This window comes from Suricata suricatta, chromosome 15 (genome assembly GCF_006229205.1).
Source record: "Suricata suricatta isolate VVHF042 chromosome 15, meerkat_22Aug2017_6uvM2_HiC, whole genome shotgun sequence".
Lineage (NCBI taxonomy): Eukaryota > Metazoa > Chordata > Mammalia > Carnivora > Herpestidae > Suricata > Suricata suricatta.
Genome location: NC_043714.1, coordinates 15,273,770 through 15,288,776, shown reverse-complemented (window position 1 = coordinate 15,288,776; position 15,007 = coordinate 15,273,770). Strand labels below are relative to the sequence as shown.

Sequence of the window (15,007 nt, the reverse complement as noted above, 5' to 3'; positions counted from 1 at the left end):
AAAAGTAAAATTATGATTTAGACACTGAACCACTTGGGCAAATTCCTGACTGGTTTAATATTGTGAGATGCATGCCCGTCGTTGATGGAAACAGACTATTGCCATTGGGTGGCAGCTGGCAGAAAGTTGAAAAGGAGAGCATTAGAGTCTAGCTTCTTTTACTTAATAAGTTGTTTTGGTTTTTAATATTCCTGGCTGTCTCATTATAACTTAGGGAAACTGGTAATTAAAATAAGAGCTGGGTTGATTAACATCGAGCGGGAAATGCCATTTTAATGGTTTTTTTTTAATTTTTAAAATTTATTATTGAGACAGAAACAGAGCATGGGTGTGGAAGGGGCAGAGAGAGAGGGAGACACAGAATCTGAAGCAGGCTCCAGGCTCTGAGCTGTCAGCACAGAGCCCAATGCGGCGCTCGAACCCACGAACTATGAGGTCATGACCTGAGCTGCAGTTGGATGCTTAACCGACTGAGCCACTCAGGCGCCCAGGGAAACACCATTTTAAAGAATTTTAATCAAGTTTTGTATGCCTGAATATATTATCAAGCACTGGCTAAAGGGTGGTAGATAATTTTAAAAGGTTAGTAAATTTGTATTAATAACTTCATTTAGTTAATAACTCTTTGTATGTCACAGAATTGAATAAGAACACCTTGGTGTAAAATTCCTGCATTACTTTATGCATACCATAACTGTTTTAATACTTACTATAATTTATGTCCAAGTACTTGCCTGTTTTCCAGGTGGAGGAAACTGAGGCTTTCAGAATGTAACTTGTATCAAGACTCCGTGGTTAGGAAAGGTAGACCTCAGATTTACATCTTTGATCACAAAACCCTTGGGTACCTGGGTGGCTCAGTCAGTTAAGTGTCTGACTTCTGCTCAGGCTATGCTCTCGTGGTCTGTGAGTTCATATTGACAGCTCAGAGCCTGGAGCCTCCTTGGGATTCTGTATCTCCCTCACTCTCCTCCCCTCCTCCACTCAAACTCTGTCTCTCTTGGTCTCTCAAAAATGAATAAACATTAAAAAAAATTTAAAAAATAACTATGATCATATAACCCCAACCTGCTCCTTTAGTTCAGTTTTTATAGGATACTTATTCGCATGAATTTCAGACTTAAGAGAATTCCAAACTTTAAGGAAAATTAGATGAAAACAGTTTTTCATATGTATTTTTTTGTGTGCTAAAATGCACGTAAAGTAAAATTTACCATTTTAACCATTTTTGAATGTATCATTAAGTAGCATTAAGTACATTCACAGTGTTATTTGACCATCACAACTATCTGTTTCCCGAACTTTTTCATCATGCCGCAGAAAGTTTTTACTCATCAAATAGTCACTTGCCATTCCCCTTTCCCCTGCCCCCAATGGTGGTAACCTTTATAGAGAAAATATTTTTTAGTGAGAGTTTTGTTGTTGTTAGACAATATAAATTAAGTTTTTTTAAATTTGTAGAATGTTGATTATAAATGCATTTCTTTTGAATTAGTGCTATGTACTTGAATGCAAATTAAAAGTTATTTTTATCTTTTTAATTCTTTGTCTATTCTATTTTAAACAAAGTATTATATATGCTAAGTACAGAAGCCTTAGTGTTCTCTTCATTTTATTAAATATGAACAGTTGGTGTTAATTTAAGAGAAAGTAGCTCTTTTTTCTGAACCTTAGTAAACTTTTGTATGTTGTTCTAGTTACAGCTCCTTAAGGTGGCATTAATTAATCTTAACTGCCTTTGCAGTCAGGTTCATCAAAATGATAGCAAATCCAAAACACGGCAGTCTTTTTGCCAGTGTGCATAAATGTGTATTGTGTTCTTCGGCTGATGGTTGTCAAATTGCATATGGTTTGATTCAACCTGTTTTTTATTTTTTATTAAAAAATTTTTTTTACATTTATTTATTTTTGAGAGACAGAGCACAAGTGGGGGAGGGGCAGAGAGAGAAGGAGACACAGAATCCTAAGCAGGCTCCAGGCTCCGAGCTGTCAGCACAGAGCCCGATGCGGGGCTTGAACCCACAAACTGCGAGATCATGACCTGAACTGAAGTCGGATGCTTAACCGACTGAGCCACCCAGGCGCCCCTCAACCTGTTTTTTAAATGAACGTAAAATGTAATTATTATTGCCCATTGTGTATTACATTAGTAATAGTTACTAATGGTGCTCTGTACTTGGCCAGACCCTGCGCTTTGGTGGGGTTTTTCGCTTTTCAGTGGTAATATCTATTCTCTGAACTAGTCCACCATTGGAAATGAAAGTGATCTCAGAGACTTATATAAGAGATTTATTTATTCTACCTTGTAAATAGTATAATAGGAACTTGAGTTTTCTCATGATCAGCTACTATTTACCTCAACAACTTCTTCTATATTAGCGTCCATTACAGAACCGGATAGAAGAATTATTAATATTAGCTGCTGTGTCTTGCTTTCATCTACTAAAGGAACTAAATGAGTCTGGAAGAAACTTTCAGCCCAGAAGATTTGGTTTGAATGGCTTTCTGGTCACTTGCTTTTTGTATTATAGTCAAAGCTATTTCTTACTGGTTTTTACGTTACTGAGGTGTAAGAGGGAAAGGAATGCTATTTGCATATATGTGTGATGGGGTGAGGGTAGCCAGATAGCTGGGGGGAGAGTGCTATTTAATTTGGATTTTACCATTTGTGAGGTTTGGCCTTTTGCCCTCTCAGTCCTCTCCTGCTTGTGAGCCTTTAGATTTTGGTTTTAACCATCTTATCTCATTTGGTAATCGTACTATATGGTCTTGATTAGTAGATGATTATCCCCACATCCCTCTTTCCAGCTCACCTCTCCTTCAAGGCCTTGAGACCTGCAAGCCCAGCTGCAGAAGGTATACGTCCATTTAGTTGTCCCTGGAGCACTTAACCTTCACTGAAACACTAAAGCTAATCCATCTCTTGCATCTCACCACCTTTCTCCATTCCATGACCTGTCTATTTCCTGGCCCGAATTTGGGCATCGTCTCATTCTGGTTTAGGGCCTGGATTAAATGGCCTTCTTACAGATGTCTGGAAGACTGAAGTCCACTGTGCTAGTCCATTCCACACACTGGGACCCAAAGTATTTTTTCCAAAATATAATGTGTCCATCACTCTCCTACATGAAATCTTTCAGTGCTCTTCCTTTGTCCTTTGTGTATAATTCAGATTCCTTAATATTGTTGACCAGGTCTTTTATTACCTCTCTGGTCTCAGCCCCTTCAGCACTCCCAACTTCACTTTATACTCTACCTGTAATAAACTTCCTTTGTGACTGGGAGAGAGTAGATATTGCTGCTTTTTTTGAAATTCAAGCTGAAGTAAAATTTATACCCATTTTGATGAGTTTTAACAAATACATACAGCCATGCAGCTAATACTCCAATCAAGATATTATACTTTGCAGTCACCCCCCAAAATTTCTTTCTGCCTCTGCATCAGTTTCCCCTAGCCCCTGCTCTAGAGAATCCTATTGATTAGTTTTGACTTTTCTAGCACTCCATATAAATGGAATTATACAAAATGCCCTTTTTATCCCCTGATTTCTTTCAGTAGCACAATGTTTTTGAGATTTATCTCTTTACTGCATTGCATGAATCCATTTCATTTTGTTACTGAGTAGTAGTCCATTGTATGGATAGATCACAAATCATTTATCCATTGTCAGTTGATAGATACTTGTGTTGTTACCATTTTTGACTATTATGATTGAAGCTGCTATGAACATTCATGTTTGGGTCATTTTTTGGACATATATTTGATTTGCAGTGAGTTGTAATTGCTGCTCATCCGTGCCATCACTATGTATTGTCAGTTTTAGAAATTTTAGCCATTTTTACGATTGTGTAGTGGTGTCTTGTGGTTTCAGTTCTCATTTCTTTATTAAATATGTTGAGCATCTTTTCAGTCTCCTATTGTGACTTATCTGTTTAAATCTTTAGCTTGTGTTTTTTAAACTTTTTTAAAAATAATTTTTTATGTCTTTTTTTATTATTTTTGAGAGACAGAGACAGTGCGAGCAGGGGAGGGTCAGAGAGAGAGGGAGACACAGAGTCTGAAGCAGGCTCCAGGCTCTGAAAGAGCTGTCAGCACAGAGCCTGACGCAGGGCTCGAACCCACAAACTGAGATCATGACCTGAGCCGAAGCCGGCCGCTTAACTGACTGAGCCCCCCAGGCGCCCCTAGCCTGTGTTTTTAATTGGGTTATTTGTCTTCTAAAGTTATGAGTTTTTAATATATATTCCAGATGCAAGTCCTTTGTCAGATATATGTCGTTTCCCCCCAACTTGCTTTATGTAATCACGTGGGTATAAATTAATGAACAAAAACATAAGCAAGGTATATGTAACAATTCAGTAGAACCTGGTGGTTTATAGGGTACTTGGGTGGGTCAGTTGGTTAAGTGTCCAACTCTTGATTTTGGCTCAGGTCATGATCTCATGGTCAAGAGACTGAGCCCCACGTCGGACTCCACACAGAGTGTGGATCCTGCTTGGGATTCTCTCTCTCTCTGCCCCTTCCCCACTCACATGCATGCTCTCTCAGAATAAATAAACAAACATTTAAAAAAAGATACTTGGCAATCAAGAAGAATGAAATCTTGCCATCTGCAACTATGTGGATGGAACTGGAGGGCATTATGTTAAGCAAAATTAGTCAGAGAAAGACATATCATATGACTACTCATATGAAGAATTTAAGATATAAAACATCAACATAAGGGAAGGGAAGCAAAAATAATATAAAAACAGGGAGGGGGACAAAACATAAGAGACTCTTAAATATAGAGAACAAACAAAGGGTTGCTGCGAAGGGTTGTGGGAGGGGGAACGGGCTAAATGGGTAAGAGGTATTAAGGAATCTACTCCTGAAATCCTTGTTGCACTATATGCTAACTAACTTGGATTTACATTAAAAAATAAATTAATTAATTTAAAAAAGGACTACACAGATGTAATGAGAAAATGCTATTTTGACAAAGGAATATTGTTTGTTTCTAGAATAGGTCAATTATAATTATTAGGGGCCATGAAAAAATATAAACATTATAATAAAGAATCTGGTGGTTTGCTTTTTCATATTTGAGCAGTCTTTCAAAGAGCAGAAGTTTTTAATTATAATGAAGTCTAATGAACATAGATTTTGTTTTATGATTACTGTTTTTGTATATAGAGGTCTTAACCCAAGATCATGACTATATTCTCATACTTTTTCTTAGAAATGTTATCATTTTAGCCTGATGTATGTTTAGATGTATTATCTGGGTTTAGATGTATGATCTGTGTTAATTTTTTATGTAGTGAGAGATTGCTCCTTGAGGTTCTTTTATTCTTGTATGTTTATATGCTTTTTCCAATGCCATTTTTTGTTGGAAAGGCTTCATTTTCCTTTGAATTACTTTGGCATCTTTGTTGAACATCACTTGGCCACAAAAGTGTTGGTCTGTCTCTGAACTCTGTTCACTTCTATTGATTTTGTCTGTGTAGTGACCACCATCTGGATTACTGTATTTTTGAAAGGAGTCTTGAGATCAGGTAGTATAAGTCCTTAAGTGTTTTGTTTTTGTTTTTCCAAAAAACTTTTTGGCTGTTTTAGGTCTTTTAGTATTTCCATATAAAGTTTAGAATGCGCTTGTCATTTTGTCCACTTGCCACCTCAAAAAAGGGAAAAAAGCAGCACGCTGAAATTTTAATTGTGATTGCCTTGAATTGATAGATTAACTGGGAAAATTGATGTCTAAACAATATCAAGCCTTTCAATCCATGTTTATTAGTTTTCTAGGTAGGACTACCCAAATAAAACATAACAACTGGGTGGCTTACAGCAACAGAGATTATTCTCTCATAGTTCTGTGAGCTACACATCACAAATTAAGATGTCAGCAGAGCCCTGCTCTCTTTAAAGTCCCCAGGGGAAGAGTCTTTTCCATGCCTCCTCTGGTGGTTCCTGGCAATCCTTGGCATTCCTTGGCTTGTAGATGCATTACTCTAGTCTCTGTCTTCATCTTTATATGGTCTTTTCCCTACGTAGTTGTGTGTCGGTGCCCAAATTTCTCTCTTCTTATAAGATCACCAGTTATATTAGACTCAGAACTCATTCTAACCAAGTATGTCCTCATCTTAATTATATCTGTGGAGAACCTATTTCCAAATAAGGTCACATTCACAGGTACCCACAGTTAGGACTTTGACATATCTCTTGGGGCTACACAATTCAGTCCCATAACAACATAGTGTATTTCTCCATTTATGTAGCTCTTTAATTTCTCTGAAAAATATTTTAAATAGTTTTCATTGTATAGATCTTGTGGCACACATCCTATTAAATTTGTCCCTAAGTATTTCATGTTTGTGGATGGTATTGGAAATAATATGTATGTATGTATGTATGTACGTATTTGTTAGAGAGTGAGCAAGCATGAGCAGGAGAGCGACATAGGGAGAGTGAGAGACAATTCCAAGCAGGCTCCACGCCAAGTTCCAAGTCCGATTCAGGGCTCAATCTCATGACAATGAGATCATGGCCTGAGCTGAAATCAAGAGTCAGACACCTAATTGACTGAGCCACCCAGGTGCCCTAGGAATAATATTTTTAAAATTTCATGTTCCAAACATTTTTCATTAGTATATAGAAATACAGTGATTTTTGTATATTGATTTTATGTCTTGTGATCTTGTTAAATTTTAGTTCTAGTAGGGGTTTTTTTTAGAGTTTTTAGGATTTTTACATAGACAATCTGATTGTCCTGCAAATAAAGACATTTTCTTCTTCCTTTCCAATTTGTATGTCTAATGTTTCTTTCTCTTGCTTTAATGCATTGGCTATAACTTTTAATACTATGTTGAAGTATTGTTCATGATGTTAGGGAAAAAGCATTGTTTTTTGTTGCTCAGTATGATAATGGTTATAGATTTTTCATAGATCTTCTTTATAAGGTGAGGAAATTTTCATGTGCTCTTTATAGTAAGAGAGTTTATAATAAATGGATATTGAGTTTTGTTAAATGCTTTTTCTTTGTCAATTGAAATGATTGTGTGATTTTTTTCTTTTTTATTAATATGGTGAATTACATTTATTGTTCTTTCAAACATTAAGCCAATTTTAGATTCTTGGGATAATTTACCCTGAGTCATAATATATTTCCTTCTTATATGTTGTTTGATTTGATTTTCTAATATTTTCTTAAAGACTCTTGTGCCTTATGAAGGGTTTCATCTATATTGTCCTTATAATGTTTTTGGTTTTGGTGTCAACTGATTTTCAGTAATTTTGTTGTCTTGTATCTTGGTGTGGTTTTGTGTTTTTCCTGTTTGTAGTTCATTGAGCCTCTTCAATATTTGGACTGGGAGTTCTCATCAAATTTGGAAAATGTTCATGTAATTTACACTAATCTCTTTTTCTACAGTGTTTATTCTTCTGTTAAGCCCAACTGTGAATTTTTTAATTTATCAGCTATAAGTAATCATTTTTTTAAAGTTTTAATTTCTTTTTTTGTTGTGTGCATGTTTTCCTTTTAATCTTTGAATAGACTATATACAATAACATTTTAGAAGTTATTTTCTACTAATTCCATTATCTTGATCATTTCTGGGTTTGTTTTTATTGACTTTTTACTCCTTGAGTTGGGTTACTTCTTCCTGTTTATTCTCTTAATTTGTAATTTTATTTGTCATTCTTAAAAGAGTGTTGGGTTTTTATCTGATTTAGTTACTTGGTGATCAGCCTGGTCCTTTTTGGCATATTATGTGTTTTGTTAGTGTGGGTCTAGAACAATGTTGCTCAATAGAATTTTCTGCATTGATGGGCTAGTTTTGCCCTTCTCCTAAGGTGGAACATTTCTGAGGTCTCTGTGGAATGTCCCGGGAGTTCTGTGAGAGCTCTTTATAGTGGTTGGTTGAGATTCATGTCTCCCAACTCCCCTGTAGAAGTTCTTCCCTTGGTCATTCTCCTGGCCTCATGGAATCTACTATACATAACCAGCTTAATATGTAGCCAAAGAGTCAAGGAGACCCACTTTCAGACTTTTAAAACCCATTTTCTCCTCACTTTTCCTCTCTGGTACTCAACCTACAAATTTCAAGTGCTTCAGCTTCCCTGAACTCCAGTGTCTGATTCAGTTATAGAGTTGTGGAATCTTGGAATTGGCCGAGAGCGTGAAGACTGTTTGTCCCATAACCTCCTAGACAGAGCCTTGTTTGAGGCAGCTCTTCTCAGTACATGTCTCAACTTGTACAAAGTTCTCAGGAATATTGAGTCAAATTCTATTTTCCACAAACTTACTGCTCACTAGTCTTACTCTACCTTCTGTAATTTCACCAAAAAAGCTAAATTCCTTAGATTATTTTATTTTACAGCTGTTTACTACCAATTCTGTTCCTCTTTTTATTTCTTTTCTGAAAGTATCTTTGTTCATAATACTGATATCCCTTATGTATGTTCTTCTTAACTGCATTTTAAAATGCCTTGAGTGGGGTACCTGGATGGCTCAATTGGTTGACCATTTGACTCTTGATTTCGGCTCAGGTCATGATCCTGGAGTCGTGGATTGAGCCCTCTGTCAGGCTCCTCACTGAGCATGGAGCCTGCCCAAGATTCTCTCTCTCCTCCCTCAGTCCCTCCCCTGCTTGTGCAAATGTGTACATTCTCCCTAAAATAAAAAAATATATAAAAATAAGAAGTTAGGGGTACCTCAGTGCTCAGTTAAGCATCTGACTTTGACCCAGGTCAAGATCTCACAGTTTGTGAGTCCAAGCCCCACACTGGGCTCTCTAATGTCAGCACAGAGCCTGCTTCAGGTCCTTTGTCCCCCTCTCTTTCTGCCCCTCTCCCACTCACTCACACACACATTCTCTCCAAAAAAAAATTTTTTTTAATAAAATGCCATGTATGTATGCATCTTCCGTGTGATATTCAAAATGGAATTGTCTCATAAATGTCTGTATTGAAAATAATGGAACATCCTTGATCTGGATACTTAGTTGACTTTCAGAGCCTCCTAAGATTGCCTTTAATTACTGTCTCTTATTAACTTACAAATTAAACATCCTGACCTTTTTTTTATGTTATTTGTAATTAAACATGCTGTTTTATCCTTTGCATTTATATGCAGATTTGATATGCATTTGTCTGATCTGCACCCCAATAAATGAACTGTGGAACTAGACAAGGTCAAAAGCAGAGTTCTGTTAGTTACCGCTAGAATTCTGCCATTAGTTTGATATCAAGTACTTAATCTCTGGGTGTGTTTTAGTCAGCTGGGAGTCGGCCTGATGTAGTCTGAGGCTCACACTGCTCTGGTTTTGTTTTGTTTTTTTTTTTTTTTAAGGTTGCCACCAGAGACTTTATGTGCAGCTTTGCTGAAATTAAGGTTTCCCCTGTTTGTGACATTCTCCTGGTCTAATAATATCCTAGTAGCCTTACACTTAGAGCATGCACATTGAATGTTCTTTTTTAAGTTCACACTCTACAGATCTACACTGCTGTTTTTTTCCTTCTAAAAATTGTGACCACTTATACTTTTCTGTAATTTTTTTAATGTTTTTTGTTTTTGAAAGACAGCATGAGCAGGGGAGGGTCAGAGAGAGAGGGAGATACAGAATCTGAAGCAGGCTCCAGGCTCTGAGCTAGCTGTCAGCACAGGGCCCAATGTGGGGCTCGAACCCAAGAACCGTGAGCTCATGACCTGAGCCAAAGCCGGATGCTTAACCGACTGAGCCACCCAGGTGCCCCTTTAATTTTTAATATATTATGAAAATGGTTCAATATGCAAGTCTCAGTTCTTTTAGTATCATAAGATAGTTGTCTATAATAGAAGACTTGAATGTTTTATAAAATGTCAAGGTGCTTTTTTTGCTTCCTCCATACTCTAGGACTGATCACCTGCCCACTGTCATCAACTACTAAGATGTTATGTAACAAAGAACTTAATTCAGAGCTCTAAATCAGTTTGACACAAAGGTCTTAATTGACTGGTAAAATTCCCATGTTACCATAGTTTTAAAATATATTTTGTTATTCAAACTTCTTTTTTTGTCACTTTCATATCTCTTGAAATTCATACCATTTGAAGAATACTAATAATGATATGTGGATTTTTGTAAAAGAAATGAACAAAAAAACCCTGCTTTGATACATTATTTGTCATGAAAATTGGCCAGAAGTCAATGATAAAAGTACAATTGGAAGGTTTTGACTACAGTGTTAATATCTTTCTATTATAAGTTTGGTTATAGTTTTCCACAGACACAACATTTGTATAAAGAACTCTGGGATAGGCTATTTCTGTCCATGGGAATCCAAAATTATAGACACTGATGTCAATGCAGATGAGGGTAGCCTAATTTGGTTAAGGAAAGGGCATGTGAGTCTCTATATGGATAGCAAAAGGCTGTTGCCAAGATTGACAGGTGTCCTGTGGGTGGCAGAGAGCCCCAGGGATAAAATTTGCACTTGGATTACTTCTCTAAAACACAATGATCAAAGTCAATGTCTTTTCTTTCTATTGACCACAGTTTTAAAATAGGGAGGTCTCCCTTTAATACTTTATTTTTTAGATATTAGTTTTATTAGCCCCAGAAAGGTTAAAAAAATTATGCTTTAGTCTTAATTCTGTTTTTGAAAGCTTAGTTGTATCCTGTGCCTTAATTTTTCTAGTATAGTCTGATTATTCTTTTTGTTATCCTTCCATGTTTCACTAACACTTTGGGGTGAGAAATGTTAATATAAAAAGTTACATGTACCATTAGTATAAAAGATATAGCTTTTTCTTTATGGAATAATTACATGATTCAATCTGGAAAGATTAATATTTAGGAGAATTTTCTATGAAATAAACATAATGTAAAAGAGTATTCATACTAATTTGATAGCAGCTTTTGCTTTTATTTCATCTTATTGAAATTTTTATTATTAAAAGAAGCCTTGTAACTTATAAATTAGTAGTAAATATCTCATATCTCAAAAAAAATTTTTAAACCCATTAGGTCCATGCTACTAAGAAAGCTAAGTGTACTGTTTTAAGGAAAAAAATTGCATTTCCTAAGATTTTTATAAGATTTGAATAATGTACATGTACCATTAACAATGAAGTATCTTTGGGTGTTTTTTTAAGGCATAAATTCAATAGATGTTTCTATTCAAATAGACAGTCTTCTAATCTGGGAGGATTGTGTCCTGATTATCTCTGTATTTGTCTGTTAGAGTAGAAATTTAAGAAGAGGGTGCTGGGAAAACCACTTTAGGGAGTTAACCTGTTCACTACTGTGAATAATGAAAGCATGAGTGATTATATTCTTAGGTCTTAAATATTTAATTTTGATTTGGCAAAAATTTATGGAGAGCCTGCTGTCAGCGAGCTGTATGATATTCTTGTAACTCCTGTGAAGATGAGGAAAATAAGGTCCAGCAGAGTGGTGACTTGCCCAGGGACATTCAGCTCTTGGCAGTAAAGCTGTGAAATAAACCCAGGCTCTTGTTTCTAAGCCTAGCAGAGTTTTGAGATGGTGGAAATAAATACGACAGAAATTCACTTAAATGAGAGAACTTTTAGGACTGCCTTTCTTAGTGTCTTTTTTTTTTAATTCTGTGTCTCAGTTCTGATTTCTGTTCAGTCCTTCCTTTTTAGACTAAAGTGCAGATTCTTGAGCTCACCATTAACCAAAAAGACATTTATAAAAACATTTAAGTACTGTACTGAAAACAGCAAACTTGTCAGAATTTGATGCTTTAAGCAGCTGATTGGAAAGGAAGTATGAAAATGAGATGTACTCCTGGGCTGAGCATCCCGGTGATGGGCTAATTCGGAGCATACAGCGTGGGCTAGAGCGGCAGATAATGACTTCTAGCCTGTGGTAGCCACTGGCCCAGGCTCCACGGCCCCTTACCCGTGGCCACCAGCATGTCTCCTGCGACTCTGATGAATACCCATTCTGCTGCTCTGTGCTATCCCTGGGCATCCTTTCAGTCTGGTTACTGGAACCCTACTAGAATCCAGAGAGTAATGAAAGACCCTGACAGTCCCATGTCACACTTAGATTCCTGACCAAAAAAAAGTCTTCTCCATTTGTGCAAGGATTGGATTACAGCTTGTTAGTTCAGTAGCAAGAAGAGATATACATAATGTATAAGGTAGAGTGAGAAATTTATGACCATGTGTTATAAATGGTTTCAATTTAGGAAAATTTTGATTTAGATCTGCTAATTTAATTTATGCTTCATTTTGACAGGTCTAGAATTAACTTTTCTTTTTAGTAAACTCTTTGTACTGGGTATTGGATGATGAAAATAGCATTAGTATTTGACCCATTTGGGCTCTGAAATATTTTAGAACCATCTTTGTGTAGTATTGACATGCACATGCCTCTGTCTTGTCACGGACTGCAGTCTATGGCGGTCCTGTCATGTCCTCAGTATTTCTCCTGCTGGTCCAGGTCATCTTGCCTGGACCTCTGCAGTGGCCTCTTAACTCTACCCCACAGAGCTATCCTTGACCAACATCTGCTGACGCGCCTTAGGGTAGCTTTCAGGATGAAGATGAACACCTTCACATGGTCTCCACTTTGGCTCGCCCTGGGTTCCAGCCGCCCGTGTCTTGCCATCTCTTCTACCCGTGCTTTGTTTCGTCAGTTCCTTGGCCATCATGTGTTGTTGTGTCTACACAGACCATTCTTCCTATCTTCTTCATGTTCTTGCCCCTCCATTTTGGCTCAGGGACATTTCAGGAAGTGTGGGAAGAAGCCCCCACCTCTCAATTAGGTCAGATCCAGGCTGTGTTGGCAGTTCTTAACTCCACTTCATTGTGGACACTTGTTACAGGTGCGGTTTTGTATTTATTTTTGTAGACTTTGGGTAAAGCAGACTCTGATGAAACGATAAGCTTCACAGGGGCAGGAGCCATTTCTATTTCTACTGGGTGATTATGCCCCCTGGCATGTAGCACAGGGGCTGGTGCTTAGGAGCAGCGTAGTAAGTATTTGCAGAATACTTGAATGGAAGTTTTAGGAAAGACTTTCTCAGCAGTACTCCCTGCAACTGCTGGCTGCTCAGAGGTCATGATGGTGCAGAAATATAGGCGCACTTGGCTAGCCAAGAGAAGGAGGCGACATGTACTGAAAAATATTGTAATAATAAGCAAGATGGCATTTAGGACATAGAAATAATGTACTTTCAATTGTCTGAAATGCACTATTAGACTGGCGTTTGTTAACAGATGCTAAATGAGTGACTTATAATGTTAAATAGGGCAGGCAATATTTGTGAAAGACTAACATTCATAAAGTAATCCTAGCCCTAAAGGAAAGAAGAGTCAAACAAATTCAGTGTTAAAAGTTGAAAAGATAGAATAAAATGCATTAACATTTTTAAATGCCAGGACGTTATGCCTGTGAAGCTTATCTTTGTGAAAGAAATGAGGACATTTTCTGTATTGCTAAACATTTTTAGAAAGTTGTGTCAAAGCACTCTGTTAGTATTAAGATGTAGACGTGTTTGGGGCAGCCTGAGACCTCTTCTGTCCAGTCCACATTTTGTGAGACTGTTAGGTTAGCCCTCACTGAGATTTTTCCTTTCCTTTTCCAACATCACTTCTGCTCTCCCCAACCCTGGGGTTGTGGCAATAAGCACGCGCGGGGTAGGAAGGCTGGCTGGCAGCGCCTTCTCTGAGGAGTCAGGTGATCGTTGTTTGAAGGCAGCTGCTTGAGGTTCAAGGCAGTCAGTGTCCCCTCGCCTCTGCCTCCGGACAGCTGGTTATTATCAAACTTGTAATAAGTCTTCTTGCTCCTTGCCTGCTGGAAGAGGAGGGAGATTATGCAGTGGGCTTTTGGTTGATCCAATGGGAATTACATTGATCTGGTGTCTGGCTGTGGTTCTTATCAAGTGGATCGCCTCTAAGGTAGGCCATCTTTATTTTTAGGATTGTGACATTAATCATTAGTTTATATATTTGGTTGGAGGAGAATTGCTGTGAGGTTCATCTTTTGCTTCAGTTTTTATTTTTCTGAGTAAAAGAGCTGTGAGTTTTACCTGTCAGCTGAAAAGCTTAATTGTGGTTAAGCGTGTAATTTTTATTCTTTTCCCACCTTATTCCTCCTTTTAAGGGCTTTTTATGGTGTCATTCCTCGGTATCGAAATAGCTTCCCTCGGTATCATCTTCTTAAAGATGGATAAAGAAACACACCTTTTAAGATTAAATACTTATTAAAAAGTTTATATTTTTTGTGTACTCTTTCAGAGATGAAGAATTTACTAACATCTACATGTTTACTGTATAGTTGTTGAGAATTTCTAAATAGTTATGAGCTTTTTAAAAACTAAATAATACCCTCTCATGTTCTCTGTTAAAGTCTTGCTGCTACTAAAATGTATACCTAACCTATAATATGTTGGAAAAAATATAAGATTTATTACATGTCTGTTCTTTTTGAACTTGAATTCTGAGGATCAGACTTGAGAAATGATTCCATCTGGACAAAAGTCTAAAATGAAAGTAAATATTTAAGATGATAGTATGTGACATTCTTTTTTCTATACTTGTCTAAAAATGATATCTTTTCTTCCATCATGCAGCTTTTTCTTCCTATATTAAATTGAAGAATATTGACTTAAAATTTAGAAAGTCAATCAGTATTTGCTAAGTAACACAAAGCTTCCATAAAGTTAAATTTCTTTTCTAAGCAAGGTTTTAATCCATGGTACATAATTTTTCATATTTAAGCATAACTGTCCCTTATATGAAGTAGTCTTCTTTTCTTTGTGAATATGAAGAAATCTCTTAAGGAAAAAGTGTACTCAAATTTTTTAAATCCTTGTGTTTTATAAGTTAAGAATTAATTTTGTTGCACCAACAGCTATTTACTCATTGTTTTTAAAGGATTAGCTTGCCAAGTTATTGAATGAAGGTCAAGTTAATATTAATAACCCATTAATTGACTTGTGGATGTTTTCCAAGACTTTTTACTTTTTTTCTAACCAGCAGAAAGCTAAGTTTTTTTTTAAAAAGAATGTTAA

General features: G+C 36.7%; 1 protein-coding gene across 5 annotated transcripts in view; it reads left to right on the top strand.

Annotated features, from left to right (window-relative positions):
• Nucleotides 1-15,007, top strand: part of PDE7A (phosphodiesterase 7A) — a 114,860-nt gene that overhangs the window by 37,866 nt on the left and 61,987 nt on the right. The window contains exon 1 of one of the 5 annotated variants that reach the window (XM_029923192.1): nucleotides 13,725-13,892. The exons of 3 other annotated variants lie outside the window; for them this stretch is intronic. In XM_029923192.1, coding sequence (XP_029779052.1) covers nucleotides 13,833-13,892 — 60 coding nt within the window. In that variant the 5' untranslated portion in view covers nucleotides 13,725-13,832. Of the gene's footprint in view, nucleotides 1-13,724; nucleotides 13,893-15,007 lie in introns of those variants that run through there. One more of the 5 variants, XM_029923193.1, reaches the window with a different exon arrangement.